This window comes from Tupaia chinensis, unplaced genomic scaffold, assembly GCF_000334495.1.
Source record: "Tupaia chinensis unplaced genomic scaffold, TupChi_1.0 Scaffold000144_1, whole genome shotgun sequence".
Taxonomy (NCBI): Eukaryota; Metazoa; Chordata; class Mammalia; order Scandentia; family Tupaiidae; genus Tupaia; species Tupaia belangeri.
Window position 1 is genome coordinate 2,001,475 of NW_006159614.1, and position 27,815 is coordinate 2,029,289.

Below are 27,815 nucleotides of genomic sequence, written 5' to 3' on the forward strand. Positions count from 1 at the left end.
AAGCTCAGGTAGGTCAAATAACTTAGCCAAGATTACATAGCTAATTATTAATAAAAAAAAATCTGAATTTGATTTGAATCCAACTCTAAATCCCACATTTGTTCCCCTGGACCAGTCTGTCTCTTGATTAAAGATATCAGGAGAAACAATATTCTGTTCTTCAAATACAACTTGAAATAAATCTGTTTCCGATAGTGTCTAGCATCTTCTCTAAGGAGGATAAGGAAATTAAGCCCCTCTATTGTCCAAATCGCACAACCCAATCAGATAACTGTCAGATCAAGTCAGGACACAGCGTCTGTTGCTGGACACTCATGCCATGTGGCGCATTGTCCGTCTCTACTAAATACCACGTCCCAGCAGGCTCAAATAAATCTGTGCATTAGGAAAAATAACAAAGGAATTAAAAGATTTCACATGAGCTTCAAAACTTCATCCTCATATCAACATCTTTGGTGATTTCCAGAGGAAGGGCTTTGTTGTGCGTAGACAGTTGTCTCATTAAGAAATGGGAGACAAATCCTCGTCCTTGTGTCTTCTGTTATGAATCTGCCACATAAAATATCGATTTTTTTTAAGATGTATGTTATTCTCTACATAAGACCTCTTTACTATTATCATTTGGAACTAATCATTCTGGCCCAAATTCTGTTGCATTTAGAAACTAATCTTTGCTGTAATCCTAATTTCTGATAAAAATTTGATGATTAATAAATTAATAAATTGGGAGAAGCAGCATAAAAAGTAACGCCAATGCATTTCTTAAGGACTTGATGCTGTGAAAATGGAATCTACATATTCAAGTTATTTAAGATATACAGCCATAGTCTCCTTAAAACTCTATAAAGCATTAAACATAGTTAAGTATATGAATAAGTGATTCAGAAGAAGATAAGTGCAAATAGCTCATAAACATATTTTTAACATTTAACTTTGCTAGAAATCAAGATTTTAGGAAAGACTTAATACCTCTTTTATCTATTTATTTAAAAATATCCAAGAAACATGTTTAATGCTGATGAGATGAGAGAAGTTGATGAACATCCATAATGCCAGTGTCTACAGTGCTTTCGGTACTTCTTTTGAAATAAATTTAGCAGTGCATGATTTTTAGTCAGTATGTTTTTTTTCCAAAGACAATGGTCACAAAATTTCATTATAGCTTGACTCATTTATTATTTTTTTTAATTTAATTTTTTTAACAGACTTTGTTGAGTCTCAGAGCTGGGTCACCACAGTGGATACAAATAATAAGCAACTCTCACATCCTTTGCTTTCATGGAACTTACAGTCTAGAGGTCAATATATTCATCCATGGATAATTATGTGGTAGCAGAGGGCATCCTGAGAGAACAAACAAGAGGAATATAACCAGCCCAGAATTAGAGGGTTGGGGTCGGGCTTCACCACCCAACAAGCTGAACTTGAACTATGAACAAAATTGCAGAAGCAGTAGTGTTACAGAAGGGACAGCAGGTGTGCAGGCTCCACGCAAGTGCACTTAGATCCTTGGAAGAACAGAGAGGCAGTCCCTGTGGCCTCCTGGTGGGGGCGTGATTGGACATGAAGCTAGAGTGACAGAAGGAACTAGATCACTGAATTCCTGGTTAGTCATGTTAAAAACAAAACAAAACAAAACAAACAAACAAAAAAAACAGGGCTTTGGGGCCAGCAGAAGGAGTGGTGGTTAAGGCCCACGTGGCGACCATGTTTCAAGTCTCAGAGCTGGCAGCTTACTTTCTCACTTTCTCTCTCCCTCTCTTTCTCTCTGTCTCTCTCTCTCTCTCTGGCAATCACGTGTGCCCTATAGCACATTAAAATAATAATACAAATTAAAATAAATACTACTTATAAAATAATGCAGCTTTCATCCAAAGGGTTAGACTTTAGGACAAAACTGATGTGTTTAAATTTGCATTTGGAGAAGCTCATTTGGCTTTGCAATGTGTCCAACCCAGGCATGGGAGAGTAAGAACAAAGGTAAAGACACCAGGGCCAGGCATAGTGATTCCGGGGAAGGGCGAAGTTGGGGTTGTGCCCATCCACCCACCCCGAATGTGTGTGTAGAGGCTGGTTGTGAAGGTTTTAAGAATAGCCTTACTATCTTATTGCATGGAAAGATGGGGCCTTTGGGCATGGTTAAGGGATAGAGGAGGGCCCTCATGATTGACTTCTGGGGCATGTAAAGGGGGAGTGAGACTAAGAGACAATGTGGACACAAATGCACTCTCCTGTTCTCTCATGGTGTGATACCTTGTGTAGCGTGGGACTCTCCCTTACCCCCTCCTACAGGAAAACCCTCTGATGCAGGGGTACAGAGGTGCAGAGTAGTCAGGCCCAGCACCTGCAGAGGGACACCAGTTCTTGTCCACGGCTCGCAAAGAATTGCGGACATAGTAAGCAGGCAGAGTTTGTTAAGACAGGGAAAGAAGAACAGAGCTCCCAAGCAGAGAGTGGGTCCTGAATGGGTTGCTGAAGAGGAACTGAAGTGGGGGGTTGGGAGGGTGGTTTATGTGAGTCAGAGGGGCTTTGTCTGTGCTTGTTCTCGGGTAGTGCATGTTTTTTTTATCATGGTGGGATGCACAGGCTGGATGGGTCCAGTTGTTCTCCTCATTTTGAAGTGGGTACCAAGGTCAGGAGGTTCTCTTCGCCTAAAAAGACCATTACCTCCTTTCTGGAATGTGGTGAGACCAGGGGAAGTCTTTGTTTTAGGGCAGTCGCTGCTGCAAGCTCTCTGTGAACAAGCGGGTCTGCAGTAGCTGTCTCCATTCCAAAACCTAGCTGTCTTCTGATTTTTATCTTGGGCCCATATTCTAACTACATTATTATATTATTAGAGATTTTGTCTCCTACCTCACATGTTTTATCAATAATTTTTAAATTTAATTAATTATTTTGTTACGCAGAGATTTTGGATGTAGGTCATGTGCACTCGCTGGAGAGACAAAGAGACAGAAAGTAAGACATCATCCCCTATGAGGGATGGCCACACCGCAGTCCCACCTCCTCCATTCTCCTCTTGGGATCTTGGCATGCACATGCGCCCAATGTGAGTTTTAAGCTGCTAGGTCCAGGACTCATAGGACAGTCCACTGTGGGAGTTCAGCAATGTATCATTACGCCACCTGCTGGTCCCCCTCACATGGGTTTTTAATAAGGCTTTTACAAAGAGGTGGTCACAAGATGGTCACAAGATTTCTTATACCATGTAGGCTCATGGGGATGGTGTCCTTTGTCCTTAATTGTGCTTCCTTCTGGCTGCGCTTGCAGTTTTTGGTTAGGGGATAAGATTGTCCTTTGACCCTAATCATGGTCTCCTTAGAGTGGAGCATTTTGGGGGGGACCATCCGTTTAAGCTCATTGACCCATAATTTCCATTGATCCTAGCACTTAAAATTCCAACTTAGGTATACATGCCCAAGATTCAAGAGGAGAATGGAGGAGAAGGGGTTGGGGCGTGGCCATTCTCCTAGGGGGTGATTTCTCACTTTCTGTCTCTTTGTCTTTCTCTGTCTCTCCAGTGAGCACATGTGCCCTATACCAAAAATTTCTCTAAAAAATAAATAAATAAATAAATAAATTCTAGGAGTTGTTCTCACCTCTTAATTGTTTTGTGTGTATGCCTCGAAAGTACAGTATAGGTATGGGCTGAGGGACAGAGGGCAGGAAGGAAAGTTATGTTTCTGTCATGTTGGAGTGGGCTGACTGTTCTGGGCTGAGTCTCAGTTGGCATTCCATGTCGACTCCCTATTTTCCTAACTTCCTAGCCTGCATCACCTCTGCCTTTCCACCAGATGTTGGCCCCTGGACCTCAGACCTTCAAACCTTGCAGTGAGCAAATCTCTATTCCTTTAAATGGTGTAGACTCAGGTATTTTCGCTTATTAGTTATGGAAGGACTAACCAGGACCAGTGTAGCAGGAATAAGGCTAAAAAGTAATTGCTGATTTTAAAACATTGAGGAGAGAGAAACAAGAGAATTAAGTGATGAATTGGATGCAGGTGCTGAGGAGGGGGAAAGGGTGATACTAAGGGTCTAGCCTTGGAAACTCAATAAATGCTAGCACTGTTCTTTGAGTTGTAAAACTTTGGCCAAAGGACAAGTCTGAGGGGCCAGGCAGTAAGTTCTGTCCCAAGTACAAAATGTTTGAGGAGTCTTTAGGACATTCAGGTGACTACTTCTAGAGGGAATTTAATGTACAGATTTGAAGCTTCAGAGAGAGAACTGAACAAATATAAACAGGGTATAACCGAGACACACAGTAAGCAGAGAATTACAACATCAACGTGAAGCTAAACTCTGGACATAAATAGATGTTAGTAAGGAAATAGGTACATCCACACTGACACACCTACTTTTACATTATCTTTAAGAATCGTTTAAGAAGGGCCAGCAGTTATGCCACTGGACTCCCACATGGCCAACTGCAGTTTGAGCCCCATCCCCATTTGGAGGTGATTTTGCACTTTCCTTCTCACTGTCTCTGTCTGTCTCTTTCTCCAGTTAGTGCAGGCATTTAAGGCAAAAAATGTCTTATTTATTTATTTATTTAGGAGAGGTTTTCACTATAGGGCGCGTGCGCTCACCAGACAGACAGAGAGAGACATAGAAACAGAAAGCGAGAAATCACCCCCCAGAGGGGATGGTCATGCCACAATCCCTTCTCCTCCACTCTCCTCTCGGGATCTTGAGCACGCACGCACACGCACCTGGCGTAAGTTTTAAGCCACCGGGTCCTGGATGCAAACCGCGGTCGATTACGTGGGAGTCCAGCGACATAGCCATTATGCTAACTGCTGGTTCCCTTTTTTTTTTAAATTTTTTAAATTTTTTATTTTTTAAGAGTCCTTTTTATAAAAAGCATACTTTAAAAGAAGTTAACACCATGACTAAATGAGAAAACATATGACAGGTATATTTATATTCTATGTACACAAATTCAAAATATTGAATATACCTCTGAAAAAAGATACTAGAATGAAATGCATCAAGTTGTTAATGTTATTAATTATTCTTTGAGAATTTGGTGACAATGGATAACAATATTCTGTAAATATATACATTATTTGTGCTTTTCTGTGATTTAGTATCTTATAATAAGCTATAACTTTCGATACAAAATAATATTAAATGTTAGACTATAATTTTGGTTATACTAGAATATTTACAATTTACAAGCTCATCATAAAAGAGACTTCATAAGATCGTTTTCAGGGTAGGATTTCACAGAACTTTGTACCTGTAATATCCCATGCCTTACTGAAACAAGTGCAGCACTGGATGCTGGGGAAATACGGATCTAGATGCCTCATACAGGGTAAAGAAAGATTTCACTTCTGCCCTCCAGAGTTCCCTGACATGAACTGATGGTAGAGAGCCTAGCAGGAGAAAAGCTACAGTGGGTTTATGAGTGTGTATAAACAGAAGTTAGAGGCACACACAGTGTTCGGTTGACAAAATTGAGGTGCATGTCTCCCTGTCCCCGCAAAGAATTGAAGGACGAAGGCCTAGCACACGCTTCACTGAGGGAGACAGAGTACATGCCACAGACAGAGGAGCCATTGCCTGGGGAGGAAAAAGCCCATCTCCCTCCCAGGGTCCCCTTTCATCAGCTCTTAGACCCTTTTGGCCTGTTACATTTTCTTTCTGCCTGTTCCTCATTCCTGTTTGCTACAGGCTGCAGGGAGCTGTTCTGGGTCAGAATACAGAAAGTCCTATTGTCCTTCCTTCAAGTTCCTTTGTGCTCCAGAGTTTCCCCATCTGTATCTGCCTGACCAAGGTTATTATCCCGCCTAACTCCAACTGAGACTCAAAGGAAGGCCTGCTGATGGAGGCTTAAATGTCCCCCTCTCAGGGGAATGAAAAGTGGTGCTTAGGCAATTTAGAGGAATAATAAATGAATTTTAGAGAGGATGCATGACCTGAAAAAAGGCAGAACTTAGCTTGTAGATTATTTTCTTTGTAATTTAAATGACCTCCCTCCCCCAAGGAGCAAAGAATATACTGTGACAGTGTCTTTCCAGGAAGGGTTACATTGCTCTCCTTTTGTTTGTTTGTTTCTTTGTTTTTCCTACATAGCAGTTAATGGTCAGTAGTTAATATAGATGCCAGGAAGAGTCCAAAACAATTGGCTTGCCTTCTGGATAAACTTCCCTGGTTCTTAGGGGAGCCGCTCCCTGCACTTGGTGGGCAGAGAGAAAGGAAGATCTGGAAGACTTTGATTCTGAGGAAGCTTCTAATGTCTTCTCAGTTCCTTTGTTCAAAACACTCAGGATGCCAAAGTCCCCTGCTGTGGGTATGCTTTCAGAGCCCCAACCATAGAGAAGGGTTTTTATCCCAAACTTGTTCTTTTGAATTCTTGGACCAGTTGCTTACCCACCAAGGGCCTGGGTGACCTCTAAGTAGAGAGTTGGGCCCAGTGTAATGGCTATATGGCTGGATACCCACATAGTCCACTGCAGTTTTAGTCCTAGACCCAGTGGCTTAACACTCACACTGGGTGCATGTGTGTGCATGCCCAAAATCCTGAGAAGGGAATGGAGGAGAAGGGATTGTGGTGAGGCCCTCCCACCAGGGGGTGCTTTCTCACTTTTCCTCTCTCTATATATCTGTCTCTCTCTGGCAAGTGCACGTGCCCTATGGCAAAAACCTAATAAATAAATAAATAAATAAATAGTTCTATGAAACCATGCTCCAGTGAAATCAGCCCATACTTGAAATTTGAGAAATGCAGCTAAAATGCTCACATTCTGAGTTTTCAAGATGCTACCTGCCATCTATCCACTAGAAGTGCGCTTCTTTCAGAGGGAATTCAGCATTTGCTCCTTCTACTGTTGTTTTCCTCCTTTTCTTTCTTCTCTTTGTCATAAAAGGATTGAAAGTCCCTGCTGTGTTAGTGTGCACAACATAAAACACACAACTCTTCCTGAAAGGTAATTTTCTAAGAATGAAATGTGTGAGAATGGTGTTTGATTGTTTGGTTTTCTGTCATTCAATATTGCATTTAAACAACCATTTTTCCGTAACTATGAATGGCCTCACTCTTGAAAACTGTCAGTTACAAATGAAAAGCGCTAACACTTTGAAAGCAAAACCTTTCCAAAGCCCACTAGATTTGCAGATGAATTTGAGCAGTAGCCAGTGGTGCACATCCATTCAGAAATGTATCCGTCGTTGGGGGAAATGTCAACAATTCATGAACTGCATCTCATCCATTCCTCTCAGCCAAATATTAATCATTTATTTCATTTTAAAAATGAGTAGTTTTATAACTCCTATAATCCAATTCTTTTCCCTTTTTGTGAGGATATATTTGTTATTTAGTTTTTCCCTGAATCAAGGGTGTTAATGTGTCTAATATACTATGATCATTATTATCATGTGATGTGGTTATTTGTCTCTGTCTGATCTCCTTCAAGAAAGTAACACGTCTTACTCACGTTCCAATCCCCAGGACCTAGAACACTGTCTTATCTTCCCAGATAAGCATGTGTCTGTTCAAAAAAGTTATTGAGGGGACCACCAGATGATGTAACGGTCATGTTGCTGGACTCTCACACGGCCAACTGTGGTTTGAGCCCCAGACCCAGAGGCTTGAAATTCATGCCAGGTGTGTGTGCGTGCATGCTCAAAATCCCAGAGGAGACAGGAGGAGAAGGTCTTGTGGTGTGGCCATACCCCCTGGGGGTGATTTCTCGCTTTCTGTCTCTCTGTCTCTCCAGTGAGCGCACATACCCTATAGCAAAAAATGTCTCTTTAAGAAAAGAAGATGAAAATATCAAATCGATGAAATTGTATGTAAGGCTGACAGTGTAAGCTTGGCTCAGGTGAGGTGAACTATGCAAATGCAGTGATATAAAGCATTTCCATTTTTATTAGAGGTTGAAAAGCAGGCAGAATAAGTTCTGAGTTAAAAAAACAAAACAAAACAAAACAAAACTTTTATTGGAAGGGAAAGAATCTGTGTTTCATAAATTGCATTAAATATTTGGTATGTAAAATTCCGGCTGTTGTTCTGCATTAAATGGGTACAATGCATCCCCTATCTAATTAAGTAACCATATGGAGACAAGTCCCATTTACATAAATGAAAGCAGAGAACCTGGTGCTATTGTGTTGTCTTTTAGATTATGTAACTTTGTTTCCCTGGTATGGCTTTCTGCTCTGACTTGCATTTCTGCCATGAGATAATATATCAGAGAAGAGCTATCCATAAGTTGCCTTACTGGATTTAAATATTGTAGTGAGAGGGGCTCTAGAATACTGTGAAATCTCCTGTTGTACATGATGACTTTGGGATCCGGCAACAGCAAGTCCTTTGTGTACTGTTACTCTTCATTTGCAGGAGAGCCACGGGCCTGGAGTACAGTGCAACCATCCACTGCATGCTTGTTGAATACAGGCTTCACAGCATTTCAGAATTAGTGACCTCAGAGGATTTTGCCAACATACATAGGAGTAATGAATAGAGGAGAAATGTAATGAGAATGTTTCATATCATGAGGGCTCTGAGCTGAAAGTCATCATAGTAGTAAGAGAATTAAAATATCAAAGGATATGTTTGGGGATGGAAAGCATAGGAGCCATAATTAACACTTCTCGTCCATTGTTATGTAATTCTTGGTTCCTGCGATGATCATGTTCTGCTTGGCTCTGTGGGAAATAGCAGTGAGTACCTGAAACTGAACCACCTGTAAGAACAGAGGCTTATGGGCCAGCCAGTGGCATGATGGTTAAAGTAGCTGGATCCCACATAGCCAGCTGCACCGTTTAAGCCCTAGCCCTCTGCTTGAGAAACATGCAGGGTGCATGTGTATGTGTGTCCAAAATCCTGAGAGGAAAGTGGAGGAGAACGGGTTGTAGCATGGTTCTCTCCCCTCAGGGAGTGGGAGGTGGTTACTTCCTTTCTAGCTCTGTCCCTCTGTTTCTCTGTCTCCTTTCTGCACACACACACACCCTACAATAAAAACAAAAACAGGGATAGAGTTATTCAGTTCACAGTTTGGAGGTTAAGGCTCAGGAGTTGCATCTGCTAAGGACCTTCCTGTTGGTTCATCAAGAAGGTGTGTGTGTGTCTGTTCAGCGTGTCTGTCTCAGTCTCCCTCTTCGTAACCCCCCACACTTCAGTGATGGGGGGCCCCACCCTGAGGACCTTAATCCTTATCTCCTCTCAAAGGCCCCATCTTCCAACACACAGTCAGATTAAATTTTCACCCTCATAGTTACCCATCCCAACATAATCTCCAAGCTCGAGCTTCCGGAGACACATGTACACCTAGCAGATGCCGACAACGGTGTTGCAGTGACATGGACTATGTGATGTTTAACCACTTAGTACAGTTTTTGGCCTGTGTCATCTCATTTTAGCATGACAGGACACTAATGGGTTTTAATCACCCAGACTGTGGATGAGAAAAATGGAACCTCAGATTTCAGTTCCTCAGCCAGTGCTGGGCTGGGTTACTTCATTCTAATCAAACGTCCTTTCGTTGTGCCCTGCTTCCTCTTTGCTTCATGGCCACACCTCGTGACCCCGGTTCCTTTTTTCTTGCAGAGGCTTACTGTCTCCTTCTATTTAATTGGAATTTTGTTGTTGTTAAATATTTCGCCTTTAAAATATTTGTTTCCAAATTAAGCATCAAACAATCCTTCTCATTATTGTATTCTCAGACAATTAGTCTTGGACTTCTTTTTTCTGACTTTGGGGAGCTGGCCCAGTTAGGTGAATACAGGTGTCAGCATGTTTGCTGTGCTCTTTAAATATTTGTTTTACCCCTACCTTTTCTGGAACGTGTTCCACACACCCACCCTGACCTGGAGTCACAGTCCAGCTGACGACATGCTGAGTGATGCTCAAGATGATGGACTTCTTGTAAGGGGGGGGCCCACACACTATATCGTTCTATATCGTCATCTTTAGGGTCACGAACTACACCCTCGTGCCCTAAGGCAGGCTAAATCACTCAGCAACTTCACAGAGCCAGGCCTCTCTCCCACCAACGGAGCTAAGAAGGATGTGCTCAGTTTCCAGCTCCACCATTGCTGGCCGTGAGACCGTAAGCAAGACAAAGGCAGCATGAGGCACAGAAGCCCCCACAGACCTGTGAGTGCATGTGGATTAGTCCTTGTACTGGGTTGTCGGGAAAGTCGTGACACATTGTTGCACAGAAAAAAATACAGTATAACTTTTCCGACAGCCCAGCACTTGTCATAACCCCCATCACTCAGTACACGGCAGCTCTGACCTTCACTTTCCACCAACATAGTTTCAAAGCTGGTGGCCTCGAGGGTTAACTAAGTGAAGCTTAGAGCCTGGCTTTAAGAAGGAAAATTCAGCTATGTTAATGAGGGCTGTTTTCTGGAGCAAAAAGAAAAATAAAAGACAGAAACTATGACCCTATAGCTTTAAGCAAGTAGGGATTGTTCAGAAGTTGTCGTGCTTTGTCTGGTCTAGGTGTGGGGACCTGTCTCGTGGTTGGTGCTGGGACCCCTTCCCCAGGTAAGGCCAGAATGGACAGGAGATAGCACCAACCACACCCGTGCCTTTTATCAGACAAAGAAAAGCCTCCAGGAAGCTTCTGTGTGTGATCCACCTGCTGGTTTATTGTCACCTGGCCCCGTAGGTCTGCTGGAAGGCCACTGACCCTGTGGGAGAAGGCAGCCGCCAGTCAGGCTGACTCCAGCCCCAGGTCTTGCAGTGTTTCCTCAAATTACAGAGTGGGAGCAAATAGAAAGTGTATTGACATTACAGGTAAATTCGCCTTTAAGCCAAGAATCCATTCCTGCCATCTTCCATAAAACCATGTATTAAAGAAACTTGGGTCAGCCTGTGGCATGGTAGTTAAGGTGGCTGGATCCCACATGGGTGACTGGGGGTTCAAGTCCTTAACCTAGTAGCTTGGAAAACACTCTGGGCACATGCCCATGCATGCCCAAAATCCCAAAAGAAGTGAGAAACGGTGAAGAAGGGGTTACAGCATGACTGTCTTCCTATAGAGGTGCTTTCTCTTTCTCTCTCTCTCTCTCTGACTCTCTCTCTCCTGTGAGCACACACAGCCTCTGGCAAGTTAAAAAAAAGGAAGTCACCTCCCCACTCCTTCCAAAGATCAGAGTCTACAAGTGGTTTTCAAGCCTGTGAATGTCCGTACTTCGGTTCTGCTTCCTCTGTCTCTCCTTCCCATCTCTTTCACTTGAAGAATCCTCTGAAAATCTCCTGAGGAGTTCAGTTCCAGACCATTAAGCAGGGTCAGCATGACAGGCGTCCATGGACTGGGGTGGGTACGAAGATGACAGTCCTGTGGGGTCAGGAAGGGACCTCCTTTTGGAGAGGCCACCTGTGCAGGGAGTCCTGCTTTCTTGCTGCAAGGAAGCCAACTGCAGGGCAGGGCTTAGCTGCACCAGGAATCAACCTGACCCAGTGAGACCCTTGGAGGGGGAAGGCTTAAGTGATAGGAGTGTTAAATAAACCTCTACCAATAGCTTACTGTACAAAACAAAATAAGGAAAAGAAAAAAGCTGTATTGTATTGCAGCTTCCAGTGACCTCACTTATTTGTGGGAAGGATGCAGGTAAGGTAGTTCACATGCTCCAGCTTCACCTGCCTGACCAACCATTTGTTCTGCTATTGGTTGTCAGGGTCCCAGCCCTCTTCCAGGGCAGAATGCTGTTACCATGGCCTCAGTAACAGTTAAGGTGTGATGTGGGATTCCAGCTCTACTTTCTTCCTCCGAACATTCAGATCAATTGGTTCCGAAGGCAGGTCTTAAGGAGAGCCAGAACACCACCCTCAGCCTTTCCTAGCCTACTTTTCAGCTCTACGTTCGAATGCAGTCTGAGCTTGTTACTCTATCTAAAGGGCATCTATTAAAATGTCAGTAGGGTAACCTAATTGCTTTTAGATCTCTCTTCGTTTTGTGAGTTGGAAGGTTAAAGTGTGATTTATGATCTAGTGCCTTTATTTGTTTATTTGGCATTTTATTTATGCCAGATAAATGTAGTCTCACTATTAGAGATCATTATTTATGACCCGGTCCCCTCCCCTCTTTCAGACAGTTACTTCAAAAACAGTCACGCACTGTTAGGAGTCAAGCAAAAATGCATCATTCAAACCGTGTGTCTCGGCCCTCTCCCTCCGGCCAGCACTGTGGGTTTGGGGAGTTACTCCTTATCAGGTGACCCTTTCATGCTGCAGTGAATGACTCTGGACAGAACGCAGGCCCCTGGTGGGAGCATGAGCGTTTGATGCCCATTTAAAATCTTTTAATAGCTTTGTCATTTCCTCTAATGCATGGATTTGCAAAAGCCTGCAGGGATCTGGTATTTATCGAAGATGGAAATTGTCATGAGCAGCCAGTAACCAAATAAATTAATATGCGATATATTTTATGAAGTCCACTGTAAATATAATTGAAAACGTTAAACAACACACACATAGCCCTTAGATTCTGCCCTGAAACCCTTCTTCGTCCCTGTGATATACACACATTATATTTTCTGAGGATCTTTATTGTACTTCTATGATATAAACAACTAGCCGTTAGTTTTTGGTGCATTTGTTTTATGATGGTTTTTGATACTTTCAGTTGCTTACGCATGAGTTAGTTTTCCATTGCAAATACATTTCAAGGTTTACAGTATCTTAACCTCTCTGTTACATGAGCCTATTTTTTTCCCTTAAGTAGATGTATTTAATGGGGAAAAGGTCTTGTTTGGGAGACTTAAGCTATTGTTTTGTTTAACCCATTGCAACAGCTATTCTTGCTGTACATTCCCATGGTAAGGAGTTGTGTCTTTTGTTGTCTTTCTTATACAAAATACTCAAAGTCTGACCCCCCCCAAGTTTGAAAGGCCCCCACCATTTTTTGTGTCTGAGAACGACTTCTAAGGGTTCATAGTGCAGGAGATGCCCTGTGTAATGCAGTGTGCCTTTGACAGAGCTTCCTGAAGGGGTGTTGACTCTGGCCTGAGTAACCTGAGGTGTTGTTCAGAGCTGCATCAAGGGCATTTGCGAAGCCAGGTGGGGGTGTAGGTGTGTCCCCTCTCTAGGCTCTCTCCTGGGGCTGGATCTAGCAGGTGAGATTGTTTTCCCAGTGGTTCGGCAAGCCGCTGTCCTCAACCTAACCTCTGGATTGGTTTGTTCTCCACAGAGACAACCCTCTCCAGGGCACAGCTGGTCTTGATATCGCGATCGTTGCTTTCTTTGTGTTTTCAGGGAAATGGGCTTTGAAGACGAGAGGCGCTGACCCTCCTGGTCTGCACTTTGCTCACTCATGGCATCCTCCTTTCTTCTTGTCTTTAAAAAGATTTGATTTCAGTTCATTCATGATAGAGAGTACATGCACCAGAAAGAAAGGCCTTGACTGAGGCTGGTCGTGCCTTTACCCCATCCCTGGCCCTCCACTCCTCAGGGTCCTGAGCACATGTACACATGCTGCTGTGTTTTCACACCAACCTACAAATCCAAACCTGTACCAGCCTCCAAGCTCCCAGTGCTGTAGTTCAGGCGGCCACCATCTGCGCTACGGGGCGGGGGCCAGCAGTCCCACCTTTCTGTCCTTGGTTTTGTGGTGGTTTCCTGGGTCTTAAGTCCTTGGGTAATATCGTGAAGAAGCAATAAGCAAAGCCTTGACTCCTGCCTCTTCCTCTTTATGCTGTTTTGTCAAGGTTGGGGGAGAGCCATGTCTACTCCGATGTAAGCCTAACCACTAACTGCAAGCTCAGAGCTCTCATAGATTCATTTCAGTCCTCAGCCTCGGTAGTGCGGCCTGCAGGGCTGCATGGTGGAGGGGTCCAGCTCTGGGCAGCAGGATGAACTTGATGCCTTCCGAAGGGGGTAAATTGGGAATTATCCAAAGGAGGACATCAGGCAACCTCCAAAGTTTCATAGATAAAGTGAACAGGTTGAAATGTTTTGGAGGTCCCTTATATATCTGAGTCCTCTCCATCATGATCAGCATCTTTCACATATTTGTGAGCAAACAAAACTTACCTCCACCATCATCCAAAGTCCAAAGGCACCTTGGGGTTTCCACAGAACCTTTCGAGATAATCACTCACCAGAGTGGACCCTCAGATTCAGGCTCTCTCTGTAGGTGTTCATCTGAGTTCTTTCCACAAAAACATCCTGATTCTAAACTGAAGTGTGAGGGGTCTTCTACTCATTATTTTCCTGTGTCCAAAACACTGTAGGTGTATTCAGCTGGAAGTACCCTAGCTCAGCTTCCAGAAGGTCCGTCTACACAGAACTCATAAGCGTGCCTCACCTGTATGACAGAGTTTCTTTTATTACGGATTCTCGGAGCCAGCATGGCTTTCACCTTGTGTTTTCATTTACGTGCGGTCCGCGTAAGCTGTGTTCTGATGGCCTCTTCAATCCCACAGGAACCGACAGTGGGGAAGTGCTTCCCGATTCCATCCCCTCGGCCCCGGGCACACTGCCTCATTTCATCGAAGAGCCAGACGACGCTTACATCATCAAGAGCAACCCTATTGCGCTGAGGTGCAAAGCACGGCCAGCCATGCAGATATTCTTCAAATGCAACGGCGAGTGGGTCCACCAGAATGAGCATGTCTCAGAAGAGAGCCTGGATGAAAGCTCAGGTAAGAGTCGGGAGTGAGCAGGACCAGCAGGTGTCATGGTGGTTGGTGTGCTAGACACACACATGGCCAACTGTGGTTCGGGTCCCATACTTAGTGGCTTGCTTTTCAGTCTCTCTCTCGCTCGCTCGCTCATCTCTCTGGTGAGCACACGTGCCCTGTAGCAAATTGGGAAAAAATAGTGATAGTTATGAATAAAGCCAAGTAAATGATCAGAGAGAGAGAGAGAGAGGGAGGGAGAGAGGTGAGGGAGCATTTGAAGCAGCTATGGTAGCCCCTCAGACACACGTGGTGCTACGTCTGGGAATGACTGCGCAAACCACCCGCCATTGCCTCCCGTGAACTGAAGAGTATTCACATCCCTCCAGGCCTACCGGGTGCAACCTTGCTTTTAGGTGACTCTGCAGTTCTTTTGGTAATCTGTCCTGATAGAGTACAGGGGCATTTTTTCTTGCTCTGTGTAACAGTAGCCACCTCACTCTGTATGAAAGTTAATATTCTCATTGGAAATAAAACCAAGAAGTTACTATTTTCATGTCTTGAATTGTAAATATTTTCAAAGAGAAATATTAGATCTTTCTTCAAACATCCTTTTATGCAGCATGATTTTGGTTTCCCTATTCTTTTCTTCTAGAGCATATTCTCACATACTCAGTTCTCCATGGCCGGTGGTTTCTCAGTCCCGTTTAAGTGTTTTGGATTGCTGTGTAGTGACAGATCTCACATTAGATTACCTGGTTCTATCAGCACCCTCAGTGTGAAAGAATTTCAAATAATCTTCTTAATTAATTCGTTAAGTAGTGATGATGAGAACGACGGCCATATTAGCAAAGCTTATTGAGTCTCTCTGTATCCAAGGTCACAGTGAAGCAGCCGACGGGCATTCCCTCGCTCCGTCCTCACACAGTCTTCTGGGATAGACAGTTAACGCATTATTGTTTTATCACAGACAGGGAGACTGAGCCTCAAGACGGTAAAGTAAACTAAGGGTTTGGGATGTTTCTCAGAGCAAGATAATTTGACTCAAAACCTTCCAATTTAGTGACTTTTTAAAATATTTTAGTATGTAGGCACTTCAAAATGTTCAAAATTATTTTGGTGTAACAAAATTTTGAAATCCAGGCATATTTTTTCATAACGCTCATTTTCTGTGAAATTTTCAAGACCCCCTCACATAAGAGAAACAGTTTATACTTCTAAACTTTGGTTCCTCAGACCAGATCTAATCTGGTCTCACTATAGTTTATTGATTTTACTGGCCCTGACTTGATCTACTGAGTAAGTTAGAACAATTCAGTAAAATCAGAAAGTCCCAGTCGGCTTAGTTTGTTAACTGTATAGCAGTGATATTCTGATCCTGGGCTAGGTCTTTCACAATATCCGAGGCTACCAAAGACAGCCTGCATGCGTAAGCTGCAAAATGATGGAGATACGACAAACGTATTATAAGGACCCTACAAATAAAATTAGAATACATGTTTCAAGAAAGGTAGGACGTTCTAAAAATAGATCATATTTTACTATGATGGTCTGGAGGATTTTATAGAATTAACTGCATTTGAAAGGGACACTGGAGAATGTATGGTCCAAAGGGCACAGTTGGTGGTGGTCTTCATGGGAAAGAATGTAGTCTCAGTGGTCTGGAGGCCACAGACATTAGCAAATAAAAGAAAGCTTAGGGACCAGCAGTTAGCATAATGGCTATGTCCCTGGACTCCTACTTAGTCACCGTGGTTTGCATCCTAGACCCCAGTGGCTTAAACTCATGCCGGGCGCGCGTGTGTGCGTGCCCAAGATCCCAAGAGCAGAATGGAGGAGAAGGAATTGCGGCGTGGCCATCCCCCCTGGGGGGTGATTTCTTGCTTTCTATCTCTGTCTTTCTGGCGAGCACACGTGCCCTATAGCAAAAACCTCTCAAAAAAAAAAAAAGTTTAGTACATGTTCTACAAGAAGCTGAAACATAAAAAAAGGAGCATCGTAACCACAGCCAGAAAACGTGGTCTCATCCGCAGCAGGCAGGGCCTCCAGTACTGACCTCGGTGTCTGGATGTTTCCCCGGGGATTCCCTGCATGGGTGTGTGGGAGTGCAGTCAGGGCTCGGACTCGGAGGCTGAATCCCGCAGGAGGGTTGAAATGAGGAGGAAGAGTGAGATGGGGAAGCTAAGCCATGCGGATCATTCAGGTGAGAGGGCGTAGATCTAGCTCTAAAGTGAGGGCACAGAGTGAGACGGGGAAGCTAGGTGATGTGGATCATTCAGGCGAGAGGAGATAGATCTAGTTCTAAAGTGAGGGCCACCGAGGTAAGCAGTGGAGGTCTGGTATCGAAGCACTTAAATACGCAGGACCTAATAGCTGACTGAATGAGTGAATGAAGAAGACAGGGGAGTAAAAACATGTCTCTTAACAGAATAATTACACTGGCCAGAAGAAAATTCCAACACCATTGTTTGGACAAGCTGAATTTGAGGGTTCACAGGACATAATAAAAAGACAGAGATCTGAAACCTGGTAAAGAAAGATGCTTGCAGTTAGTACTCAATGCAGAATGAAGCCATGGAGATGGAGAGTTTTCAAGAGAGAAAGAGTGATCAGAAACGCAAGTGGATCGAGTGACTTATTTCCCTGGGAGTCAGGAAAAGGACTGTCAACACTGACCAGGGAAGTAACTGGAGTCTCCCAGAGAAAGGACAGTTTACAGGTAATCCTTCGCTGCAAGGCATTAAAGTACGAAAGCAGAGCAAAGGGCGAGGAAGTAAGCATTTTACTCACACAAGTGTATGGAGTACCAGTCATTAGTTCTGAACTCGTGTGAGTGTGCTGTGGAAATGCAGTGCTGGGAAGGCAGAGAAACACCTGAAGCCTAATATAATTTTTCATTCAGTCCAGATTGGAACTAATATGATGAAGAACATAAATAAATATCTGCTTTCTAGATACTGTTCTTCAGACCAAAGCATACTTAGGACACTGGAATCTAAATATGAGAAGAGATCTTCATCACAGTCTAATGACCCATTTTCTATGTTGACAATGGCAAGGGGCCAGACAGTGGTGTGAGGTAATACTGCATGGAAGGTTCCTGGCTCAAGCCCAGAGACCTCCCTGAATGTATCAAGCAAGTGAGCCATGGTCCTCTCTGGGTATAGCATGAAGACTCTGTTAGGGGTGCTGTCTCTCCTTCTCTCTCCTTTGCTTTTCTCTCTGTCACCCTCTTACTCAGGGAAGAAATACATTTTTAAAAAGTATACTGAGATTCAAGAGATTCAACTAGTTCATGGCTCGGCAGTTTCCAGAACTCAGATTCTAACTATGGCTTCAGATATATTTCTTCAAGCCACCTTTATCTACAGAGTCCTTCATTGTCCTTCCAAACAAAAGCATCAACAAGTTCTTTACTAATCTAAGGGCAGATATAGCACACAGCGCATTATTGTCTTTTCTCTCTTTTATCCAATTAATTCATTTCTTTTGATAGAAACAGATAAGAACTCTCCACAGGGCCTTGCTGCCACAGTCTCCTCCCAGTGTCAGTAGGAGGAGCAGAGGTGCACACAGTGCGTGTGCACAGGGAGGCCTCGGGATGCCACAAGGCCTGTCTGCGTGGATCCCGTGTGGTGTCGCAGGGCCAGCTCACCCCCCAGTAGTTCTGTCACATCATGCTCTGTCACAAATCTGCTTAGGGTTTCTGTCTCACAAGTGCATAATCTTACAAAAATTCAAGAGAAAGTCTTCATCCTGACTATCGTTGCCACCTCAGTAAGGGCCAATTACTCTATGCCATGTTCTCTGACACTGTCAGAACACAGTTTATAATAACCGAAAACCGAAGATAGAGAGACGACTCCAGGATTGCAGGCACAGTTGTCTTCTTGAAAGACAATGGTGGCATAATCAAGAGAAAATAAGAAGATCCAGCAAATCTTAGTGTCAGAAAAATTTCTGATTTGGGGTCCAGCAGTTAGTGTAGTGGCTATGTCACTGAACTCCCATGTAGTTGACTGCGGTTCAAGACCTGGTGTCTTAAACTCACGCCAGGCACATGTGCGTGCGTGCCCAAGATCCCTAGAAGAGAATGGAGGAGAAGGGATTGTGGCGTGGCCATCCTCCCTGGGGGCGGGGTGATTTCTTGCTTTCTATCTTTCTGTCTCTCTTTGTCTTTCTGGTGAGCGTACATGTCCTATAGCAAAAACCTCTCCATTCTGTCTCACAAGTGCATAATCTTACAAAAATTCAAGAGAAAGTCTTCATCCTGACTATCGTTGCCACCTCAGTAAGGGCCAATTACTCTATGCCATGTTCTCTGACACTGTCAGAACACAGTTTATAATAACCGAAAACCGAAGATAGAGAGACGACTCCAGGATTGCAGGCACAGTTGTCTTCTTGAAAGACAATGGTGGCATAATCAAGAGAAAATAAGAAGATCCAGCAAATCTTAGTGTCAGAAAAATTTCTGATTTGGGGTCCAGCAGTTAGTGTAGTGGCTATGTCACTGAACTCCCATGTAGTTGACTGCGGTTCAAGACCTGGTGTCTTAAACTCACGCCAGGCACATGTGCGTGCGTGCCCAAGATCCCTAGAAGAGAATGGAGGAGAAGGGATTGTGGCGTGGCCATCCTCCCTGGGGGCGGGGTGATTTCTTGCTTTCTATCTTTCTGTCTCTCTTTGTCTTTCTGGTGAGCGTACATGTCCTATAGCAAAAACCTCTCCAAAAAAAAAGAAAAAAAGAAAAAAAATTTCTGGTTGTGCGCTCATGTGGTTGGGAAGTAGGAGAGACCTGCGTAGATTGACCTCATGTTAGAAGAGATCGCATCAAGAACAGAAACTGTCTCACTTACCTCAATATGGAAAATCGAAAGGAAGACTCTGAAATTTGGCCAGGGCAACCAGGGGAACGACTGTGCCAGCCTACACAGCAGCAGTCAAGTGCGAAGGGTTTGTGTGGAAAGGGACGTCAAAACACTCTCAGAAAGTGAACTTCAGGTGTGCGTTTGTTTTGTCGCAAACGTTTGTCATCCATGCATAGTTCCTTCATAATACACGTCTTCTATAAACTTGCCTATGACCTCAGAGTCTCATATCAATTAGTTCAGCTGGAAAGAACTCAAATACCAGCGGCTCAGGGGGACCGTGTTTCATCTCAGACGTCCCTGTCCTAGATCTTGCCTAGTAATGAACCCAAAGTAGCAGAATCCCATTGGGTAAGTGTTCCAAGTGAAAGACAGGAAGAACACTAAAAAATGATCAGCCTTTTTTTACTACAGCTAGAAAATCGTATACCCGTTTTCGTGTAAAGACCTCCTGATAATATTGCAAGCCAACAAACCATGTACCTTCTTGTCATTTTGCAGCGTTCTGTTCTGTCATCGCTTCTCTCTTTTAGTTCCCTGAGCATTGCTAGGCAACTCTGTCTTTCAGAGAATTGTTGATTACATTCCCCACCTCCAAGTAAAAATTCCCCTCCCCATATCCTTTCCAAAAAAAATTAAAAGGCCAATGAAAGTCATGTATTTCAAAGGACCTGGGCCAAACGAAAATTTGTAAGTGACAAAACCTGAAGAGATTGTAGTGTAATTGAGTAAGAATTTAAATTTAAGTTACCTTTTTGAAAAGAATTTAATAAGCCCAACCTTTTCTTCTAAGTCATTTTGATTGAATCAATAGGAAAGAAATCTCTCTCCCTAAACAGTTTTCTTTAGTAGAGTTAATGAAAATTGCTGTCTGCCACATACTGCAATTATGTTTTCTAAGTTTTATATTAATTGTGGAATAGTGGAAACAGGAGCAAGGTGAGTAGAGATATTATACCCCAAACCAATACATAAGTGCAATTAAGATTGGAAACAAAATGGCCTCAGGTATTGAAAATTAGATGCATTACCTCCCTTGGGTTCTCCAGTGCAGAGCTCCGGAACAGTGTAACCGCCCTTACAGACTTAATGGCTTTTGATTGGGACTGTAAACTAATTCCTGCCAGTCTAGTAGGAGGGATTGACACGGGGACCCAAGGACACAGGGCCCATATTTGCCGAGAGAGAGAGTTCTCTGTCCATGTACACTCCTATTGGAAGTAACTCCTTTTATATCATTGGACAACATACTATTTCTGAATTCCAGGGACTTTCCGACATTACTACCGATAGGCTTTCTTTCCTCATAGAACTAACGGGAAACGTGTGGTCTTAGAGTCTTTGGAGTAGCCACAGAGTCTCTGGTGTTTCTAAATTGGAAACAATGAGTCCTTTTAGTTGCTAAAGGCTGCAAACTGCCTTTGGTCTTTCTGGCAATTTGGTCCCGTCATCTAACAGTTCAAATAAGAAGAAAAAGGATTGTGTGTTTTCATGCAATTTAGCTTGGAAAACCCAGAGCAAGAGTTCTTTCCCGCACAAAGTACGATTTATTTGACATGAGTTACTGTGTTTGCACAGACACGGCTGTACCTCTTAGTAATGTACACTTCCAGCTCCCTGCAAAGCCAAGGGATCCTCTTTCATTTGTTCTGCCTCATTTCATTTGGAAATATGGGAACTCTCCTTCCTTGTGTTCTTCCTCTGTTAACATCTGGAAGCTTCGAGTTGAGAGGCAATTCCAACCTAAGAATCATGCACCTGTGAAAAAGGTGGGGTATTCAGTGACACAGAAATTAAGAGCTTTAATATAGCAGGCAGGCACACACATATGCACACCCAGCAACAGCAAGCCAAACACATCCGAGCAGTCAAGATTATGCTGCCTGTGGGAAGCTCCCATTATCAATAAGCTAATCCACTTCTTTATTGTCCAATAAAAACGGGAGTTCCCTTAACAACGTTGCAGAGCACTTATCTTCTAGCTCAGAGATATCGAACTCTAATGAGTAAAATAATGTGAATCCCAATGTGTTATGGGAAAAGTCTCAACTCCAGTAAACTAATATTTTTCTTTTTAAAGAATATCATTTTAGGGACTTTGTTGTGTGTGATTTCCTTTTTAAAGAACTGGAGTCACTCTCTTGGGATAAAAGGTTAATGGATTATGTTGAGAAAAGAGGGAAGAGTAGAAATAAAAATGTATTAAATCTTTAAAGTTTGTATCTCAGAACTTTGCTGCACCACTGATGGGGATTTGAATATAGTGTCTTCCAGAAAACCATTAATTTGAAAGTTATCTTCAATGATTCACAAATCGCCAAGGTACATTTGGGAAGCATATATTTTAAACCACATAACATAGGAATAATCAATCTCTCAAGTGTTCCATTGACAGTTTGCAGGTTTAAAACTCACTTTTATAGAAGCTTTTTCCCTCCCCACCTGAGATTTGATCTTGTTCACCACTCTGCTTTCTCAGAAAAGACTGACATATTCTTAAAAGGTCTTCAGGGAAATATCATGGATTCCTTCCATAACCTGTGGCAAGTATGACGTCCTTGTCTCATGTGTCTAATTTAGACTTTCCTAGCAAAAACGAAAAAAATAATAATAATTGGAGACCATTTACTCTCATTCCATTCCTTACAGTGACAGAAAGCAGCTAATTATTTTAGTAACAATTCCTGATATTCACCAGAGATTTCCTCCAAATTCTAAATTCCTGACCGATGTCTTTAGATTTTTTTTTCAGTATTTTCTGTTCATGCAACATTAAAAAGAGTGTTCATTTGAAGTTGAATCATAAAGATCTAATTAAACAAGAAATGGGAAACAAACAACATGCAGGGCAGCCCCTAGAGCAGTCCCCTGGTTGAGAGTGTGAATACTCGGGCATGGAGTAGAGGGTTTGAAATCAGCCTCTCTGTTTGTAGCTCCTCCAGGTAGGGGTGTTACTTAGCTCCCTTGCAAGTCAGTTTCCCCATGTGTAAACAGATGTGGATAATTGCATCAACCCTTATTATTATGAGAGTTAAGGAATTTAACACACATGATATGCTTAGCCCAGAACCCAGGGTACAAGGGATCTTCAGAAAGTTCATGGAAAATGCATGACATAAAACTATGCAGTTTTTAACTCTTTTTGTATGAAAACAAACTTATATTTCCATTCCATTTTCCCACATGCTTTTTTTTTTTAATCTTTTTTTTTTTTTTGGAGAGATTTTTACTGTAGGGCACGTGCGCTCGCCAGACGACAGAGAGAGACATAGAGACAGAAAGTGAGAAATCCCCCCCAGGGGGGATGGTCACGCCGCAATCCCTTCTCCTCCATTCTCCTCTCGGGATCTTGGGTACGCATGCACACGCGCCCGGCGTGAGTTTTAAGCCACCGGGTCCGGGACACGAACCGCGGTCGACTACATGGGAGTCCAGCGACATAGCCATTACGCTAACTGCTGGTTCCCCCACATGCTTTTTGAAGTCTCCTCCTATAGCAGGTTCTCATGGTTAGTCTACCAGAGGGTAAATATAAAATTTTTACCTTACCATTATCTTTTTTTTTTCTATATGAGGCAAGTGGGTGATGATTATGATTAAAAAGATGAGCACATGATGGGGCGAGTAGGTGGCCTCTCAGGGAGGAGCACTCTGTGTGAGACCTGTCGGTAAAACCCCACCCCTCTCTTTCTCTCAAGAAAGAGGGAAAGGAATCAATGTAAGAACAACCAAACAACAAATACGTGACTGTAGACTTTCGCAGTTCCAAAACTATAGAAGGGCTAGCATGAACAGGCCCGAGTCTGTCCCTCACAGGGGACATTCTATTACTTGCATGGGATTACACCGGGTCAGTTCATTCAGTCTGCGTTCTGTCTTCGTGGCATTCTGGGAGCTGGCGGCAGCTCTGACCCTGAGAGGCCATGTCAGTGAGGACAGGAGTGACCAGGTGCCGACCGGACACCAGGTCGGAGGCACACTGTGACCCCACAGTGGCACGAGGAGGGCCTGGGAGGGTGCCAGTCATGAGAGGCTGTCCTCCAAATAATCCAGCCGGCCACACCTGCCTCTTCAGTTCCCTCCTGGCTGTTATCAGACAACACTATTGAGCTCATGTGCTTTCCTCTGCCAGACACCTTGGAGCTGATTAATTTGAATCTCTGGTGTGGAAGAAACCGGAGAGCTTGGGTGAATTCTTCATTCCTGTACTTAAGACTGGGCTCGTGGTGTTCTGAGGAGCACGTGGGGCACTTATCATCCTGGGGAAACAGAGACTGCTCATTAGACAGAGTGCACAGGCGCGCTGAGGGACGATTCTTTTTTTTTTTTTCTTTGTCAAAATACATTTTAATCTTGTTGCTGGGATGAAGTGGCAAAAGACATTTAGCCCTAATTAATCATCAGCCAGTAAATGCAACATTGTTCTGTCTTCCAATTATCTGTGGGTAAGTGACTGTTTTCGGGATTACGGAGGCTGCAAGATGTCTACGCTCCCCCAAGAAGAGAAGCATAGTTCCAAGACCATCTTCTCTGAATTTTGAAACTTCTTTTTTTTAAGAGATTTTTGCTGTTGGGCACGTGCGCTCACCATAGAGACAGAGAAAGAGGGATAGAAAACGAGATCACCCCCACCCCCAGGGAAGTTGACCACGTGGCAGTCTCTTCTCCTCCATTCTCCTCTTGGTATTGTGGGTATGGACGCACATGTGCCCGGCATGAATTTTAAGCTGCTGGGTCTGAGACACCAACCTCAGTGGGTGTCTGGCAAGGTGACCATCACACCGTCTGTCGGTCACGGGTCCTTACCAGAGCCCCAAGGTCTGGTTACATGAGTTCAGAGCCTTCAGATCTCAGGCGGAACAGACACGAGGCCAGGAAGCCTTTCCTGGACGCTCAGAAATCTCGTGATCGAGGGGCAGCCTGTGCCCTGTGTGGCTGGGCAGGCTAGGCTGTCCCCCGCAGCTTGGCTGTGCACTTAGTCTGGGACTGCATGGCAAACATTCATAGTTTACTTTCTAATAAATAAGTTTCGCAAATCTTGTGACATCTTTCTTCTATTTCTTCTTTTTTTTTTTTTTTTTAAAAATGCTTGCCACAGGGCACATGCACAGAGAGACAGTGAGGGGCCACCACCCTCCAGGGAGCGTGGCTGTGCCACAGTCGCTTCTCCTCTGTTTCCTCTCGGGATTCTGGGCGGTTGCACCCACCCTGTGTGTCTCCCAGCAGCATATTGTCCAGACTGTGCTTCCAAACTAGTAAGAGACATATGGAAAACATGTATTTTGGACTCACTTCCTCCAGTTCAATGGACTGCTTTCTGTTTGCTCAGGAGGCAGAAGAACAAAGGGGTGGTGTGTGGAGACCCTCTCTAAGAGCCAAACTCAGTCACCAAAAGGACTAAGATACCCAAGGAGATGGTCCGTTAGAGAAGGCACTTAAATTCAGGAGACTGCTGCTTTTCATGGGGCATCTGCTCCTTCTTCCCTCTCAGAGAACTGACAAGGCCCTGCAGTTGTCAGGAAGTCATACTGGAATAGTTCTCAGAGCTTGGCCTACGAAAGGCTGAATAATATTCTTCTATGGGAATCCCTAACCGTCAGGAAACAGGACAGTGTGGAGGGTGAGTACAGAATAGAGACACTCAACTATGAAGTCTAACCGTCAGGCATGGAGACTGGGATGAAGAAACCATTCACCCCAAACCCAGTCAGCTGCTCGTTTCCTGCTCCCATGTGGTTCAGGACATGAAAGCATCTTAGAGGAGAAAGGGATTCTCACGTTCTCCTCAAACCTAATTGTTTGGTTTGGTAAGCCGCGCATTTGCCATAGAGAACTTCCAAATGATTGAAAAGTGTGAAACCGGAAGGGAGGTGAGAATGGAGAATGGAGTCAAATCCCTCCCCAAGTGGCCATCACCAAGTGCATTTGCCAACTGCATTGGAACAGCAGCCACAGCGGGGGTAGGGAGCTATGATGGGCTCCATGGAAGCATGATCGTGAGCTTAGAGGGAAGACCAGGGTCTGGCTGTTGGGAGACACCAGCCTGGAGGTGGCACCGTACTGAATGCAAAACACCACTCTAGACTTCCTTTCTACGGAACAGTTAGGATCTCAGACTGAGACTGGAGCCGTTGACTGGGAAGTTGACCAGAGAAAAATTATTTCAATTATTTTTCCCTCTGATTGTCTTTTCTCCTCTCCTTTGCCTTTCTCTTCCTTGAACAGTGAAGCCTGTATCTTCAATTAGTTTGAAAAGTCTCTAACTTTTAGTCTCCCAACAGGATCAGACCTGCTAAGAGTAACTAGTGTTTTCTATCTGATAAATAAGGGGATTACAGCAATAACTGCTGTCAGCATTTTTCTCATTTAAACAAATAAAGCTGACAAATGATGAAGTTCTGTGCAGCTCTGTTATGTTTAGAACATGCAGAGCAATTATTCATCTGGTGCCAACATTAGTCTATCTACATCTAAACCACCCAACAGCGCAGAGAGCTTATTAGCATATCAGCACCATAGTCATATTTTTGTATTCTGGGGGACTCTACTCCAGAACAAAGGCTGATGGTTATAATTTGCCCAATAATTTACAGGGTTGGATTTTTCCATGCTTATTGGAGTTGCACAAGTTATCGGGCACAAGGCTTCTCTTATTTATGAGATGCCACCTTCCATTTGCCTGGAACTGTCGATCGCCTGTAGCATTTCCCTGAGCAGGCTAGCTGCGTCTCCGGTGATGCAGACTTCGAGAGCCGTGTCTGTGTGCAGCACTTCCATGAGGGGAGCTGGGGTGGGGAGGAGCGTCCTTGCATGTCCCTCATATGTGGAAAGAAATGCTGGAACTTCAAAAAGCTTGTGAAAAAATGGAACTCAAGTGTTTATGTTGGTGCAAAAAAGTTCAGAAATCCACACATAGGGCATATTTTCATAGTACATATTTTCCATGAACATGTTGAGGACTTTTTGCATGTACCTAGCCACATGTGCATTTACCTATGTACTGTATGTGTGTGTACGTGTGTATGTGTGTCTGTATACATATGACTGTTGTGTGTGTGTTTCACCGAAAAAGTGAATACTTGAGAAAGATGTACTATTTCTTAAAAATGCATTGTCTTACTCAATAGTTATTTCTAGTTGTGGTGGGCAAAGGTGTTGTAGAGACAAGGCATTCACGATTGTGCAAGAGGGGCTGGTTGGACAGCACCGTAGACCTTGTGATAGCAGAAGGTCAACTCCAGAGAGAGCGTGCGTTCTGTGGGATGCTCTAAGGAGCCCCCGTCCCATCAATGCCACTGCAGAGAACATACACTGGCTTTGGGAGCAGTGGGTTTATACTCACTTTCCTGATCCTCTGGGAAGCCTGAGCAAATGATGAGTAATGGAGCCTCCTCATGTGCAGTCGCGACTGCAGTATTCCTGACACAGCAGTCATAGGACCGAGGGCTGACACCGCCTGACAAGCCTGGGGTAGGATCAGTCAGATCCCTCACAGGGGACCTGGTCAGCTGCCAAGCTTTCCAATGCTCAGTGTGGAACTCTCTGCCCACCTATCAGAACCACAGACGTATCTTGCTGGGGTCTCTCAGCCCCTCTAGGGGCTGCCCTGCCCAGGGCCAACTAATTCTTAGAGCAAACAGTTTTCCTGTGAGTTTCCTTTTCTTATGCAAACCGACCAGTCTAGGGCCCTCACCCCTCACAGCAGCCTTCCTATGTCCAGCCACTGTTCTGGTCACCCCTGTGCCCACTGGCGTCACTCCAGTGCTGGTCCTGGGCCTGCCCACCTGCCTTTCCTGTTCCCTACCACCAAAACCACAGTGGAAAGGTTCCTGCTCACATATACTGGCCCCTTCTGCCTCCTGCCTGCCCTGCCCACCTTGCTGTGCCTCCTGCTTCGAGTGTATAAACCCTTTTCCCCATGACAGCCACTTTTGTGTCTGCATTTCCTACCACACTTGATGAAATAAGGTCCGGATACCTTAAAGTACTATGATATCAAGTTTAAATCATGACTTTTGAGGTTCAGATATGGACCATCCCCGCTTTATAAGATGATAATGCTGGGGCATTTTGAGATACTGTCTGTCTTCATTCCCAGCCTAGAGGAAATGGACATCTTAGATATTCCTATCAGGCGGAGAACACGAAAAAGCAGAAGTAGTCCTCGTTTGCTTGAACGCATCCCTGACCTTCCGAGCTTTTCAAATGCTGCCTGGGAGAGACCTGGCATCCCAGAAGCTAATGTGTGGTCCCAGTCTGTCACCCTGTCCTGCAAAGGGAGCACTCTGCAGAGAGAATTACCCACCATCCGGACATGTCTCTTACCCACCCCCAACCCCATACTACCCAGGCGTGTTGCTTACCCCCCCT

General features: G+C 44.1%; 1 protein-coding gene across 1 annotated transcript in view; it reads left to right on the forward strand.

Annotated features, from left to right (window-relative positions):
- UNC5D (unc-5 netrin receptor D) overlaps positions 1 to 27,815 on the forward strand; it is a 274,310-nt gene that overhangs the window by 5,832 nt on the left and 240,663 nt on the right. The window contains exons 4-5 of the mRNA XM_027770563.1: positions 8,345 to 8,457; positions 14,380 to 14,598. Of these exons, the coding sequence (XP_027626364.1) occupies positions 8,345 to 8,457; positions 14,380 to 14,598 (332 nt within the window). The remainder of the gene's footprint in view (positions 1 to 8,344; positions 8,458 to 14,379; positions 14,599 to 27,815) is intronic.